Below are 16,652 nucleotides of genomic sequence, written 5' to 3' on the forward strand. Positions count from 1 at the left end.
GTATTTTCCCACTGTACAAGTTGAACAAGTCAGGTGAAAAAACATGACCTTGCCTCACACCTCTCTTAATTTGGACGAAAACAGTTCATTTTCTATCTTCACTGCTGCAGTTTGGTCCCAATAGAAGTTTCTTAAAATTCTCAAGCCTTTACCATCAATATCCATTTCTTCCAGGATTTTCATTAAAACCTCAAGCTTGACTCTATCAAAAGCTTTGGTATAATCAATAAAACACAAGAAAAGGTCTTCCCTCATTTCTGTTGCCCTCTCCAAAAGCATTCATACTACGAAGATAGTGTTTCTTGTACCTCAATCTTCAACTAAACCTCACTGAACTTTTGTTTTAGTGAGCAGCAGACTAATTTGTTTTGCAATAAAGCATCACCATCTATTCATGCATGGCAATTAGGGCACAGTAAACTAATTTACTATGCTGCTGGATAGCCCTGTCAGATACAAGTGGTATCCTGCAGTGCAGTAAATTACTGCGCTTAAACATATGTAGATGGTGACACCAGGATTAATTTACTGAGTATATACAGTCACCTTAACAGCATGTGTCAGTGTGCCCAGTATGCCAGGCTAGGCATGTGTCAGGCCCTTCAGTATAGGGGGAAATGAAGTTGCTGACAAGCTTTGTCCTTTGAAAAGCATTTTTATTCAGCTCAGAAATCTCATTACCCATTTTGATGAACTCTGGCTGGAACAGAGAGGCAAGAGTAGCGGGGATTTTATTGCTCTGCCAGTTTTCAAGTGCTAAGAACAATTGTTTTTTCATATTTTTGCAAAGCCTCAAGAATGATCAAACCCCCAACTTTCTGTGCAATTTTTCTAAGGCTGTAAAACCAGTTCTTACACAAGCTTAGGGTGAAACACTCACAAGTTAACAGAAAAAGACCCCACAGGATTTGGCCCTATCAGCTCCATTCACTCTAAATAGGCTGTGATAAAGGTCCCTCTTTTAGAGGGATCTAAATATAGATAATATGGACACCACATTGAGTTCATATTGCACCTGTCTGTGTTAGTTTCTAATGAGTGAAAGAATCTCTGAGCTCAAGAACAGGAGCTGCATTGCATCTGCATGAGTGCCTTTTAGACAGCTGGCATTAAAGTGCTAAACAGCTCCAGTGTGTTGATTCCTACAGGGGCCCCCCATGCAAGCATTCTTATCAGTACTGGGAACCAAGTAGGGATGTACCACGGCTTGCCTACCCAGTGAGGCAAGGGAGTGCCAGGGGTGCATGTACAGGCTAGGGCCCCAGCTCAACAATAGACCAATCCACTGGGAGATCCCCCCAAATGGCCAAACTAATCCTGCATCTACTCCAACTTCCTCAGGGCAGCCTCCTTATTGTTCTACCCTCCACGCCTTGATGGAACTGTATTTTCTATTTGGAGGCTGTTCTCCAGAGTCCCCAAGCATCCACTGGGTCTGGACTTGGTCCAGCTTCTCCTGTTGTGCTGGACCCCTCCGTCTGGGTTGTGGGTACAAATCCATACATCCTCTTCCTCCGCTCTGTGCCCCACTAGCACCTGCTCCTCTTTAACTGATCAGGTCTTAAAGGCACTAATTCACCGTAGGACTTTAATCATGGCCCTACTAGTTCTAACCGTGCCTTAAGGGCTCTAACTGCAGCTTCTAGCCTCCTCCATGGGCAGATCCATGCCTCACAGGTCTTATTTTAATGTGCTTTGCTGGCTCTGCTCTGGCTCCAGCCTCAGCCTTTGCAGCCTCAGCCCCTTTGCTGTCTCTGCCCCCTGGGCCCCTGGAACTTGCAGGGCTCAAATACAAAGAGCTCCTCAGACACCCTCCTATGGCCTCCACACCATCATTATAGCCCCAACCCGAACTTCTAATGATTATACTTACTCATTTCTAAGACAACCCTGAATTTAAGATGATCCCCAATAATTAAGCTCTATATATGGAAAATGTATACATTTGCTGTCATTATCCTGGTATAGAATCTAATTATGAGAGGGTTGTCTTGAATTTGCTGCCTGCCCCCTGCCCCTCGCCCCATGCTACAGCAGGTAAAGCAGTGGCTGGGGGGGGTCAAGCAGCCCCCTTGCCCTCTGCCCCCCTACTTCTTTCCCCTGCAGCCTTCCTGCCCCCTTGCCACCCACACCCCCAATCCCCAGATCCGCACAATCTCTGCTTTCTTCCTCTCCTCCCTTACTGTCAGATTCTGCTCTGGCTTTGTTCCCTACCAGGTCACAGAGCACAGCCTGGGGAAGCACCGCCCTTGCAGTGCTGCTGGTTGGCCAGGCAGGGGACAGAGTTTCCCTGTACTCCGTGCCTGGGAGGGAATCCATCCTGAGCTGCAGAGAGCAAACAGAGCTGGAGGAGTGGAGCAGGCAGCTGCCATGGGTCTGACTCTGGCCCCAACCCAGGCTCAGGGCCAGATTTAGAGCCACAGCAGCCACCTACCCCTCTCCCCACCTGCCCCCATACAAATCTAAAATGAGGGGCTTCCTCCCTCTCCCCCATGCTGACTGAGGGAAAAACCTCATCTTAGATTTGCATAAATATGGTACTCAGGTAGAAAACACAAACATCAACCCATACAGAAAACACAAACATCAACCCACCAGTCTTGAACATAATTTTATACCCCATCTCAGGTCTCTGCACACTACAAACATCTTGCTAGGCTTTCAGCTTCCCTGCAGCCACTCCTACAGGCAGGAGCTCCTCTCCTTCAGGGAATCAGGTCTTGACTACCTACTCTTGTTCTGAGCTCAGCTTTTATCTCCCTGAGTTCCTCTCATTTCAAGTCATAGGCCAGGAATAGGCTTACTGAACCTGGGGCAGACAAAAGTGACAATTATTGCCCAATCTGGCCACAGAAAGCAATTTATAACTGTGACCAAACACAAATGCACAGCTGCAGACAGCTTAAAAAATGGCCAATTGAGTGAAAATCTGACCCCTCATTGCATGAGGGGTCAGATGAAAACGTTTCAAAACATATTCTGTAACTTTTGTCTGCTCTGCCTGCCTGCTTCAAGCTGTTTTCAAAATGGGAGGGAGGAAAGGGAGCAGAAGGAATTCAGTCTGGGGACTTTTCAGCCCCTGCTGGTGGGTGGGGCAGATGCACTGGATCCTGCCCCCCCCCTCCAGGTGTGGGGCTCCAGTTCACCCACTCCACCCTCCAGTGCTGGCTGAGGAACCCCTAGAAGAAGCTCACTCTGCTCCTTTACCTCTCTCCATTCTGAAAACTGTGCAGCCTGGCAGGGAGGAGGGGCCGGTGCTAGGGGAAACCATCTGCAGGCTCTCAGCCAGCAGCCAAATTCCCTGCCCCCCACCCCACCCCACCCCATCAGCGAACTTCTGTTTGTTCCAGGAGATTCTTGTCATTCAGAATACTTCCTGCAAAGCGTTCTCAGTAAGTTCAGAGCTGCACTTCTGTCTGCATCCCAGGTATCCTCCTTCTAAGTGAGCTGCCTGCTCCTCTGTGCTGCAGATTGCTGAGCTGCTTCCTCAGTAACTGGCCTAAGCTCAGCTACCCCCATCAGAATACAACTCTAGTGTGCTGCTATCCCCTCAAAAGTAACAGAGACCTTGGCCCCCTGTTACAGGGCCAACCTTTTGACAGGCATGCCATGAAGTAAGCCCTGCCCACTGCTCAAGTGCCTCTCCAATCCCCTTCTCTTACCCTATCTGCTGCTGTGTCCCTGCTCCCTGCCTGATCTGCCAGGTGCCACTCACAGAGACTGTTCATATTACTTGTGCTGTAGGTTTGCCACACAGTTCTAGATGAAGTTGTGTGATGGTGTCTAGGCAGATGCTAAGGTAGGAGCAGGCAATTATGTTGGGAGGAGGGCCGCTTGCTGAGTTTTGGCATTGAGGGCCACGTGCCAGGCAGTCAGGGGCAGAGAAATATTAATCTTCTAAATTTTCACAGCTGGATAGAATGGCCTGGTGGGCTGCATCTGGCCCACAGGCCGCATTTTGCCCACCCCTGTGCTAAGGGCTGCATCTACTTTGCATAGGGATCCTGTAATGGCATGGACTCATCTCATCTGCCGTACAGAAACTGACACACCCTGAGATGACCTTTAGTTTTTATTTTTACAAAAGTCTTCAACTGAAATAATATCAAATGAGATATCTGATGTAAGGCCATACCAACTGAAAACATCACACTGAAGATCATAAATTAACAGCCATAGTACAAAAAGATAAATCAAGGAATGTTCTTCAGACAGAACAGTAACTTGAACAATAATTTAAATGATAATTTGTGGCTTCCTAAAGATCAGAACAAACAAACAGCTTCAGTCCTGCTGAAACCCCAGGGAGAGTGAGACAGCCCAGGTGGATGTGACTGTTTTATTTATTGAGTGCAGATTTTTAATGGCAGCAGCAGCCTATTTCAGGGAACTCCCCACAGTCCTGCCCCCAGTCTGTCATGTTCCTGAGCTCTGTACCAGGCTAGCTAGTGCCCTGAAGAAAATCATCAGCTGAACCTTCCTGCTCACTGCAGTCAGCTGGTCTAAAAATCTATGTTGGAAAAAGTGTCTGCAACCAGCTTTGTGTGGATTACACCTCCATGCTGCCAAAGCATAGGAGCTTCTCAAACAGTAGCACCACTGCAGCCTGCTCCAGCTAGAAGCCTTGTTCCTCCTGTCCTGCTGTGCCTGTTCTGCAGTGCAGCTAAATGTTCAGGAGCTGATGGTTGAGAGGCCATGGCTTCTGGCCTGGCTAGCCACACTTTGCTTCGAGGAAGGAAATGTCCCCTGGAGAGTAATAAAAAAAGGCTAGGAGATGAGTTCCTGATATGCCTTTGCCCTCAAACCTGTGTGACTGGGCTTAGATTCCCAGGTGCTGAGAAGATGGTCACTGAAAGAGCTAAGAAGGTCCTGTCTGTGAATTAGAAGGCTGTAATACAGTGTTTACAGTCAGACTCTCCCCCTGCAAGAGAGGCCTGTGTACAGAAGGGGGTGAACCAAGAGGAGGGAGCAAAGGGTGCTCTGGGGGCATATTTGCTATGCCAAAGACCTGAGAGCCACAAAACAATGACATAAGGCATAGCAGGGTGCAGCCAGCAGAGACTGAAGTTTCCAGCATGTCCTGTTCCAGCAACCCAAATGGACCTAAAGCATTCCATGCTGAAACATGTGCTCTTGGCAGCCCATGGGACAGAGAGGTATAGGTCACACAGCTGCAGACCACATCCAGAATAGAAGTCAGAGCTGCAACTGTAGCTGGCTTCCCAGTCATGCCTGTGCAGGAGGGAGCAGAGGTATCTATGGATTTAAAACAAACTTTCCTCTCCTTTTGGGATGCTTGGGAGGTTCCCTGCACTTTACTTCTGCCCAGCCTGTAAATGTTTCCCTGTTTGTATGGCTGTAGGCCCCATGCTGGTGTCTGAACAGCTGCCAGATGTCCTTCCACTGGTGAATTATATATAAAGCTACAGGATCCAAGTTAAGGCACGACTCAGTCAAACATTTCATGTAAACACTCAAGACCTTGAAGGAAGACTCCGCAAGCAATTCAAGTACCATTGAAGCTAGAAGCAGATATGTTCAATCATCTCACACAAAGAAACTCTTCTCATTTCGTAGTTAGTGCAGTCTGCGTCATCTCTGGGTAGCAGGAGGTTTCAGTGCAACTTTTGGAGAGACTCCCTTCTGCAAAATAGATGGAAAGAAGCCATGGCAAAGACTGGGGCTTCTGCAGCTCCCGGCACACACACTCCTGCCACAGACAGCCATTCCCAGAGCCCTCACTTATATAGGGAGAAGGAAAAGAGGAAGGAAATGTGTGCACATAAGAAACAAAGAGTATGTCCACATTGTTCCCAGGATGCTGTACAGACCACAGCTAAGAAACAAGCCCCACTCACTTGTTCCTGCTGTAAACACTGATAAGCTGCAGTACAGGCATCACTGGAGTGGGGGGCAACCCTAGCACTGCTCTAGCACTGCTCAGGAGCATGCCTGAGAAAGGGAGCCAGAGTACAAACAATCATAGAATCATAGAAAGTTAGGGTCTTCTAGTCCAACCCCCTCCTCAAACCAGAACCATCCCCAACTAGATCATTCCAGCCAAAGCTTTGTCTAGCCTGTCTTAAAAACCTCCAAGGATGGAGCTTCCACAACCTCTCTGGGTAACTTGTTCCAGTGTTTTACTACCCTCCTACTACATCTACTTGCATGCATCAGAAAGCAGCCATACAACATTTTTCAGCAAGTGGCATATAGAGTGTGAGAGAGAGTGGGTACAGCTTGTTTCTTGGCAGCTATCTTGGCATCACTGCTGAGGAGACATAGAGCTGCTCAAAGGAACACCATGCAAGCTGTTATAGGGTTTGGGACAAGTTGAGAGAAAAAGCTTCTAAATTTATCAAGCTGTGAATGCCAAGCGCAGAACCTGGATGAGAAAAGAGAGCCCCTCTTCTCCCTGGTACCTGTAACAGAAAACTCAGGGAGCAGACAGACATTAGGACCCTGTTCTAACTCATGGCACTTTACATAAGTCACCCTGTGCCCAATCCAACATCTACTCAACCCAGGAGGCTGCCAAACAGCTCCTCTGCCCAGCCTCTGGGGCTGTCAGCAAGAGAGGGGGGAAGGAGGAGGGGAAGGGAAAGTGGGAGGAAAGGGAGGTCCCAGCTGCTGAATGGAGAGAGCTGAGGGGGAGAGGGTGGGGAACAGGGCCTCCTTGTCTCATGCAATGCCCGCCCCCCCTCCAGCTACTCCAAAGCTCCCAGCTGCTGAATGTCCAGAGCTGAGGGGGATGGTGGGAGTGGGGAAATGCCTCATGGCCATGACCAAGCTCCCTCCAATACCGTAGCCAAGGTGTCTGGGGAGGGGGCCCCATTCCCCTCAGCTCTGGCCATTCAGCAGCCAGTTCTGAGAGGGAAGGTGGGGAATGAAGCCCCCTTACCACGTGGGCTTGACCTGGCTCCTCCCAATAACCCAGCCAAGGTAGCTGGGGGTGGAGGGCGCAAGGCGAGTGGGACCTGTTCCCCACACCCTCCCCCTCAACTTTGGCCATTAAGGAGCCAGGAGCTCCCTCTCCTTCCCTCTCCTTCCCCCTGACAGCCTGGGGGGTGGGGCTGGGCTGGTAGAAGCAGCCCAGCTTGGCCCTGGAGTGAAAAATTAACCCTGGAGGGAACACAAATTCCCTAAGATGCTCTGTTTTTGAGCACCCTAATGTAATACCTGATTTAACCAAGGTTAATCTTTTGCATGATTGGTCATTTTAAAAGCACTCTGCAGCTGTGTACATGTGTTAATACACAGCTGTAGAGAGGTTTCAGGGGCTAGATCACTTGAAAAATGAGACTTCTGCCTGCACCCATGCAGAAAGTGACTCACCTGAGGCTGGTGCTGGCTAGGCTGAAATTTGAGGGCTGCAGGCTTGGCTGGGGGAATGGGCAGAGATGGCGAGGATGGTGTCCCGACACCTGCCAAAGTTGAGCCAGGTTGATTTCCTTCTTTAAACTGTCAAATAGGCAAGACGAAGAGCATCACTTAATCTGGAAATTTACAAACACTTTGTGTTCAATGATTGTTCTCTGGATTATTTCCACAAACCAGCAGCAGCCCTTCTTATTCAGCAGGGCAATAGCTTCCTGTGTACATCTTAAAACAGTGACTCCCAAAGGGTGTGCCATGGCACTAATGTGCTGTGAGAGTGACAGAAGTGTGCTGTGAGATCCCCTATGTGAGGAGCTAAATGCTCTCCTCCCCTGTTCAGCACCCTGTGCCTGACTAAGCTACTCCAGCAGTATCTGTAGTTGCTCTTCTAGGAAATGCCGCTGCTTTTGCCTTCCTCTGCCCTTCACCACCAGGCAGCCCCTATGCCAGCTCCCCCCACACTCCCAGCAGTGCTCTCTGCTGCAAGCAGACAGTGGATGGATGGATGGATGGATGGATGGATGGATGGATGGATGGATGGACGCAACTGTGCTTTGCAGTCTGGCTATTCCCCTCTATTCCTTCCCTGGTACCCAGAGCCAGCATGAGGGGGCACAGGGTTGGTCTCCAGACATGCGAGACCCTGCAGGAACAGTCTTAGCAGTACGGGCTGCCCTTGCCTCCGAGGTACAAACCAGAGATGGGGAACAAGCAGACAGTGGAAGAGTAGGGCAGTTCTTTTTTGGGATGTCATTTTCAACAGTACATCTCAGGACTGGTATGATTTCCTCTGGTGGGGGAATGGAATGTTATATGCAGGGATCTTGGTTTTCTGTTCTCCATGGAAAAATGTGGTAAAATCCAGATTTTCTCATTTTAAGGAGAAAAAACTGGATTGTCTCATTTTAAAGAGAAAAACCCAGATTTTCTTTTTTAAAGGAGAAAAACACAGCAAACAGTGGGTTTCCCCTTGCAGGCTGGCAAGAGCTCTAGCCTGCAAGGGGCTAGGGAAAGCAGGAGGAGGGCGATCAGGCAGTAGGTGCCATGTACAACCGCCACCAGGCAGCCTAGAGAGCAGCTCCTGCAGGTAAATCTGGTGATGGGTTAGTGGGTGGGGAGGAATTGAGGCTCCCACAGGGAGGGAAGGAGTTGGGCAAGGCTGGGGCTGCTGCCCAGCCTGGACACTGTGTGGAACTTGGGGCCTGGGGCTGGAATGCGTGGCCACAGAGCCCAGGTGGGAATTGGGACAGGGCTACAAGTGACTCGTCCGGGATGCTGGGGGGGGCAGATCTGTGCGTGTGGCAACAGTGGGAATGGGCTGCCTGCTGCAGGCTCCCCACCCTGCTGCCCTGCCCCACAGCCCAGTGGGAGAGACATGATGCGGCAGGGCAGAACGGTGTGGGGAAGCTCAATGCTGCCACCATGAGTTCAGCACTGCCAAGGCAAGGTACCCCCTGCCTGACTAGCAGCAGCGGGGGTGGCAGGGGGTGCCTCTCCATGACAGTGGGGATCACTGAGTATCAGCAACAAAATTCCCTGCCCAGCCCCACTCTGCCCTGCTGCACCAAGTCCCACCCAGCAGAGCAGGGAGCCTGAGCCCACAGTGGCCAGCCCACATCCACCCCCCACCCCGACAGGTTCCACTCTGGCTGTGCCACCCATGGTGGAAGGGGAGCTGGGCTCTGGGCTCCACTCTGCCACAGCAGCCGCTGTGTCCCTCAGGTGGCAGCCAAAGCTCGAGCGCTGCTGGAGGGAAGGGGACTCTGGACCCAGGTTCCTGGCTTCCTAGTCCTGGCAGCTAGAGGGGGCAGGGGGCTTTGAGTGGGGGGCATCATCGGGTGGGGGGGTGGCTATGGGTCAGGAGTCAGGGGCAATGGCATGGGCACGGCACTGGCATATCAGGGCTGCTCAGAGCCACAAAACAGTAGTCATGGAAGAGCTGCAGCCAGACCCACATTCTGGTGGGGAAGGGGGAGCTCTTATTTTCCATGATAAAAAACCCAAAACCAAAAGCCAAATTTTATAGGTATTTAGAATTTATTTTATTATAGTGATTGAGGGACTGATAAGCTTCCAAATTGCTTTGAAACTAAATAGATCAATAAAATATTGTGTTCAACTGATACCTATATATAGTGGCGTTTCATTTTAATCATGGAAAAACATGGAGTTTGAGGGTTTTAATCAGAGAATTTGTCATTTTTAAAAAAGAAAACTAGGATCCATGGTTATGTTTTGAAAAAATATATACACATATATATGTACACACACACACATCCCCTTATCAGGTGTACAAGTGAAGTGTGCTGCCAATTTTAATTCAGAAAAAAGTGTGCCCGAGGTGTTGTCAAGAGTTTGGGAAACACTATTTTAGCATCCAGAGATGCATCCAGAGATGCATCCTCTGCAGCCCAACCCAGAGCCCACCCTAAGTCCCTCAGTCTCTGGCACTGGAGTCTGTCTCAAGGTCAGAAGGGGCTCTATAGCCTTTTGTGCTCTGAGATCTGTCCTACATGTGGGGGTCATTGTGAGGTGCAACCAGATATATTCTGGTGGGTAGAGCCCCAGGGAACTGGAGCCAGATGCCTATGGATAGGATCAGCAGCTAAAATGTTACCTGTTTGCTTTTCAGCTCTGGGAGTGGCCTGCTTGGTGGATCTGGCTTCACCTAATTAAAGAGAATAAAGAATCATTAAACAGACCCCAAACCCTTCTCATACACTCTGGGCTGGTGAAAAGGAGCCTACACCTTCCCCAGTCAATGTAGTTTAGCAATGTCCCTCATGGGTGCAAAAAGAGCTGTAACTTTAAGATTGGCCACAGATCAGTGAGGTACAGCCCAAGGGCCCAGAGTGGCATCTGGCCCATTCCTTACAAACAAGGGAATTTTGTTGAGAATTCAATTGAAAATTAAATCACAGCAAGAGGATAGCAGTTCATAGATTCATAGATGTTAGGGTCGGAAGGGACCTCAATAGATCATCGAGTCCGACCCCTGCATAGGCAGGAAAGAGTGCTGGGTCTAGATGACCCCAGCCAGATGCCTATCTAACCTCCTCTTGAAGACCCCCAGGGTAGGGGACAGCACCACCTCCCTTGGGAGCCCGTTCCAGACCTTGGCCACTCGAACTGTGAAGAAGTTCTTCCTAATGTCTAGTCTAAATCTGCTCTCTGCTAGCTTGCGGCCATTATTTCTTGTAACCCCCAGGGGCGCCTTGGTGAGTAAAGCCTCACCAATTCCCTTCTGTGCCCCCGTGATGAACTTATAGGCAGCCACAAGGTCGCCTCTCAACCTTCTCTTGTGGAGGCTGAAGAGGTCCAGGTGCCCTAGTCTCTCTTCATAGGGCTTGGCCTGCAAGCCCTTAACCATACGAGTGGCCCCTCTCCAGGTTATCCACATCCCTCTTGAAGTGCGGCGCCCAAAACTGCACGCAGTATTCCAACTGCGGTCTGACCAGCACCCGATAGAGGGGAAGTATCACCTCCTTGGATCGGTTCACCATGCATCTGCTGATGCACGATAAAGTGCCATTAGCTTTTCTGATGGCTTCGTCACACTGCCGACTCATGTTCATCTTGGAGTCCACTAGGACTCCAAGATCCCTTTCTGCTTCCGTGCCACCAAGCAGGTCATTTCCTAGGCAGTAGGTATGCTGGACATTTTTCCTCCCTAGGTGCAGCACTTTGCATTTCTCCTTGTTGAACTGCATTCTGTTGTTTTCCTCCCATATGTCCAACCTGTCCAGGTCTGCTTGAAGTTGTTCCCTGCCCTCCGGCGTGTCCACTTCTCCCCACAGCTTTGTGTCATCCGCAAACTTGGACAGAGTACACTTCACTCCCTCGCCCAAGTCGCTGATGAAGACATTGAAGAGTATCAGTCCAAGGACCGAGTCCTGCGGGACCCCACTGCCCACACCCTTCCAGGTCGATACCGACCCATCCACTACGACTCTCTGGGTGCGACCCTCCAGCCAATTCGCCACCCACTGGACTGTGTAGTCATCCAAGTCACAGCCTCTTAACCTGTTCACCAGTATGGGGTTGGATACCGTATCGAAGGCCTCCCTGAAGTCTAAGTAAACGACATCAACCCCTACTCCTGTGTCCAGGTGTTTTGTAACCTGGTCATAGAAAGAGACTTGGTTAGTCAGGCATGATCTACCTGCTACGAACCCGTGCTGGTTTCCCCTCAGCATAATTTGTCCTGCCAGGCTCTTGCAAATGTGAGCCTTGATAATTTTTTCAAAGACTTTGCCTAAGATGGAGCTGAGACTGACCGGCCTATAGTTGCCTGGGTCCTCCTTCCTCCCCTTCTTGAAAATGGGGACCATGTTGGCCCTTTTCCAGTCCTCCAGGACCTGGCCCGTGCGCCATGAGCATTCAAATATTCTCGCCAGTGGCTGCGCAATGACGTAAGCCAGTGCCTTCAGTACCCTTGGATGAAGCTCATCCGGGCCTGCCAACTTAAATGCATCCAGTTCCTCCAAGTGCCTCTGCACCATCTCAGGGTCTACGCTTGGTAGTCTGGCGTCCTGCTGCTGCCTCTCTACCATCCCAGTGAGAGACTTGTCTTGCCCCTCACTTAGGAACACTGAGGCAAAGAACTCATTGAGGAGTTCAGCCTTGTCCCCCCTGTCCATCACCAATTGCTTCTGCCCATTTAGTAGAGGTCCTGTTCCACCCTGGGCCTTCCTTTTACTCCCTATATATCTAAAAAACAAATTTTAGTTGTTCTGTGGGTGCCTGCCCAGGAACCAAACAGGGATTGGTCCCATACTGAGGGAAAGCCATATCTGGAGCTGAGTGGAGATTCGCCAGTAAAGAAGAGCTGATATTCCCTACTCAGAAGGTCCCCAATATTTTCTGCTCTCCCTCTGCCCACAAGGAATGGTGCTGTGGCTGCCGTTTTAGTTGTTTTTGCTGGATGGTCTGAGCTGTTGAACCAGTCACCAATACTGAGGTGCTAGTCCCTACCACAGGGCTGGACCAGGTTTAAAAGCCAAACATCAGGTGCTGAAGGATCACAACACAAAAGCTGGTCTGTTTGCTTAGCAAGAGATAACCTTTTCTTCTATGCTTGGATAGCTTGAAACTGGCAGGGTGAGCTTGCTTCGAGCCTTCTAACTTGCCACCATTAGGGTTAGACCCCAAGAGGAGCACCATCAGTCCTGGAGGGTTGTATTTTGGGTTTTTTTAAGAATATTTTTATTGAAAATAGAAGTGATTAGTGGCAATCTATCTTCAGCCAGCACCGTGGAGTCTGCATGGCACTGCTCATAGGATTTCCTGAAGAGCAAGCACACAAGAGGCACAATCTCTCTCATATGTTTGTATGCATGCACATGCATGCACACACACACACACTCCAAAGTCCTACCTTAAGCTGCTTCACCTCACTGTGAGCTGGTCTAGGCTTTGTAGAGGTTGGGATGGGAGGTGCCATACACAGTTTATCTGATCCCTAATTCCCATGAAAATGAAATAAAGAAGGAGGAGACTAAGTTTCTCTTTCTTGTTTAAATAAAAATACTGTGTGCATCCAGTAAGTGTTCTAGTCTGGAACACTCACACTTAAGCCCAAGCTGTGCTTTGAAAGAGAGAGCAACTCTTCAGTCACTTACTCAGATGGTTAACTGTGGGAAGCCTAATAGCAGAAATCCTTTACTAGGACATCCAAGAACCCTGCTTTAGCAAAGGCAGGGCAAGCTGAAGAGCATACCTTCAACTGCCACACAGCCCACTGGTTACAACCCCTCAATGCACCTGCTGCTGCAAGGGAGCTGTGGCCTTTCTGTGGGACCTAGTTGCCAGCGGTGACTGGAATGGCAGATGATTCAAGCCAGTGACTTCACCTGCTGATTTCCAGCACGCTCAGCCATTAGGGGCTTGGCTACACATAGAAATGTCTTGAATTAGCTCTTCTAGAACCATTATTCCGGTCTGGTTATTTTGGTACAGCCCACATGAACAGGATGGAAGGATACTGTCCACACTGTGATAAAGTGCTGTCCTGCTCTTGAGCTAAGTTCCCCAGTGTGGATTTGCCCTTATTACACACCAGGGTTTACCATTGGACTAGCTCCCTTGTATACTTAGTGGCATTACACAGATTCTGGTGCTCCAGTGCTCAGACCCAGTCCCCAGTCAACCAAGGCATAAGAGTTAAGCATATCTGTAGAGGTGCTTCTGCACTGGTTAACTGGTGTGCAGGAATTCTTCCTTCTTGAGATGGAGCAAGCACAGAAAGTCTGTAGGAAGACCTTTTCAGGCACTCCATTGATGTGTCCTGAAAGTACAGAGTGCAGGCATCTTCCTGACAGCCAGATTTCAGGGCAGGAACAGAAAGCTGCTTAACTGAATCAACCAGGGTCACCACATCAGTAGCAATCCCCACTAGCCTCTATACTGATTCCACTACCCTGAGGGGTGTTTTACCAACTCCTACTAAAAAAAAAGTAATTGTGACCATCTCAGGAGTCTTAACAGCAAAGTCTATAGGGCCCAAGGACAGGAGGGGCCTGAATGAGTTGACTACCTGTGTAGGTTTGGCTGGAGGAACTGGAGGTCTCGGGTGGGCACTGGCAGCTAATGCAGGAGGCTAGGGAGAAAAACAGAAGTTAAAAGTGTTGTTGGCATCCTGTTGCCCAGAGCAGAATCCCTTCCCTCTGCAGAATGGCTGAATGAGACTAATTGATTAGGGTCTTCTACACCCAGGGAGAGAGACAGTTTGCTCACCCTCATAGCTGGCAGCATAGGCAGTGGAAGGCCGGGGCTAACAGGGAGGGCTTAGCCCCCTCAAACTCAGCTCCAGTCATACCACTACCATGCCCCACCACCACAGCACCGCATCCAGTGTCCCCACCGCACGCTCCTCTGCTGCGTACAGCAGCAGTGTGCACCAGCCACCCTGTGGCAGTGCAGGAGGGAGGTGCGGGGAGTCAGGAGGCATGCTCCACACCATGCCCTGCACTGCCCCCAGCCCCCCAAATATTTTCTCCTGACATGTATGACTGGCAGAGCTATGGAGATGAGCCTTTCTGGGCAACCCAGAAAAAATGCAGGGAGCCAGGAACCTCCCCCTGCAAGGGCATGGCAAATGGAGAGCGTACCTTCCTTCCTGAATAGAGAACTATGGGTGAATGGAGCCATACAGAGCTATTTGTGCCCCAGAAGCCTCCATCCTAGAATAGGTAAAAAAAAAGGCCTACTCATCCTGTTGGCAAACTAGGAAGTTATCCAAGGTGGCAGAACTGGAAGGATGATATTTCCAGAACTCATTAGTGATAAGAGGTTCTGACTGGTTGGTGCAATTAACACTGTGAATGCTGGTGAGAGGGGCAGTCAAATTAATTTGCTTAGGAATACAAAATATCCAGGGCCAGCTCTACAGGTTGATTCTTCATCATTCTTCCATTAGGGAAAGAGCACATCAGTGGTAGACTGAGGTTACTGAAGACAACCATTCACCCAGAAGAATTGGTCTACAGAGCTGCCTGAGCACAGCATAGCAGAGCAGGGTCCATCTATCCTAGTCCTGTTTCAATTCCCTGTGAAGCATGCCAGATGCACCTTGTTCATGGTGCACATACCTTGTCTACACATATACGTAAACTGAGGTACACAGTAACCCTTCTCTCTATAGACAAGGCTCAGGTGCAGCCTTGAGGCTCCCACTCTTCACTCAGACACATGCCTATTGCAGCAAATGCAGGGCTGGCCATAAATCACTGTGAGCCCTGGGATTTAAAGTGAAGGGGGTGGTCATGCACTCTGCTGCTAAGCAGTGACCGTCCCACATCAAAGACCAGAACTGTAGGCAAAACACAATGCCCCAGCCAGGATGCAGCAAGAACCATGCATGGTACAGTAGCTAATCCAGTTCCTGGTACTTTCCCTTCCCAAGATAGAGACCTGTTCCTGCTCAGATTAGCACATGTACTCTGGGATTGAAGGAAAGTTATACACTCCCTCAGTAAGATCTGGTTTCCCAGTTTTAACCTGGCAAATCTATAAAGCACATATAAACTCCAGGTCATCAGGAAGCACCAGCCTGGGTTGTCATATGCCAATATGGGTGGCTTTGAGCCTATACCCAGCTTGCAAAGGTCTGTATAAAACAGCTGGACATGAGTCCACTGAGAGATCCTTGCTATAACTGAAGCAGCTAAGTGCCTAGGCATGCAGGAGGTACAAGCCCAGCCTCTCCCCAGACACTCTTCCCATCACTTAGAGTCATAAGAACAACATAAGAATCAGCATTTACTAGATCAGACCATAGATCCATCTAGCCCAGCATCCTATGTCAGACAGAGGCAGAGAGCAGATATTGAAAGGGACAGTGAACTGGGTATGACCAGGATCCTGCTCAGGATCCTGTTTCAGTCCCTCTCCAGCTCTGTGCAAACAGATTCTTAACCATTTATATTGCTGTATACTAGGGGTGCACCAACAGAGATTTTTGGAGCCAATACCAATAGACGATTTTTAAAGAGGCATATTGGCCGATACTGATCCAATTTCTGATATGCAGCCCAACAGCTTGAAGAGCAGTGTCCGGCTGGTAAGTCTGTTGTGGTGGAAGGGGAGGAGGGAGGGAAGGGGTTTGGAGGGCAGATCGAGGTGCCTGCAGTGAGGAAGGGAGTGGGATGGGGCCAGGGTGGGTGCTCCTTAAAATGAGAACATCTGCATTTTACCACATTTTACTGTGGCAAACAGAAAACCTGGATCCCTGCTCATCAAGGTCCACTGAATAGATTATAAAAAGATGCTGTGGAGAAAAATGAGCTCCTTTTTACAAAGTTCTGGCAGGTTAACGGTGCTGGGAGTCCAGAATCTCTCCAAAGCTCCATCAGAATTCCCTTATCACACTCTTCATACATAAAAGCTACCATCCTAATGCATAGGTCAGGCAACCTGTGCCTCACTTACCTCCAGTGGTGGCCAGCTGGGACCTACTGGGACCTGCACAGACTTGGAGCCCTTCAGGTCCAACGTTGTAGCAATCAAGTTTGGCCTGCCAATGCCAGATCTCTGCAGGGCATTCCCTGTGTTTCCATTACTGTAGCTCTCTTGAAACAAGGGGTTAGAGAGTCCAGCAGGAGTGCTGGTGTTGGTTACGACTCTTCTGAAACAGACACAAACACACCACAAAATCAATCAGATTGTCACAGATTCACCTTGAGGAAAAGTCCTCTCCTTTTCCGATAGGCTGTGTTCAGCCTGAATGGCTATGATGGCATCTGAACAGCAAGGTGAAGAGTATCTATGCTTATTGA

General features: G+C 49.5%; 1 protein-coding gene across 2 annotated transcripts in view; it reads right to left on the reverse strand.

Annotated features, from left to right (window-relative positions):
* Positions 1-4,054: 4,054 nt before the first annotated feature.
* Positions 4,055-16,652, reverse strand: part of ADAM8 (ADAM metallopeptidase domain 8) — a 70,629-nt gene continuing 58,031 nt past the window's right edge. For both annotated transcript variants that reach the window (XM_059729700.1, XM_059729699.1), the window contains 5 exons: positions 16,306-16,501; positions 13,913-13,975; positions 9,995-10,045; positions 7,336-7,461; positions 4,055-5,643 (listed from right to left, as the gene is read on the reverse strand). In XM_059729700.1, the coding sequence (XP_059585683.1) occupies positions 5,593-5,643; positions 7,336-7,461; positions 9,995-10,045; positions 13,913-13,975; positions 16,306-16,501 (487 nt within the window). In that variant the 3' untranslated portion in view covers positions 4,055-5,592. The remainder of the gene's footprint in view (positions 5,644-7,335; positions 7,462-9,994; positions 10,046-13,912; positions 13,976-16,305; positions 16,502-16,652) is intronic.

This window comes from Alligator mississippiensis, chromosome 6 (assembly GCF_030867095.1).
Source record: "Alligator mississippiensis isolate rAllMis1 chromosome 6, rAllMis1, whole genome shotgun sequence".
In the NCBI taxonomy this organism is placed as follows: Eukaryota; Metazoa; Chordata; order Crocodylia; family Alligatoridae; genus Alligator; species Alligator mississippiensis.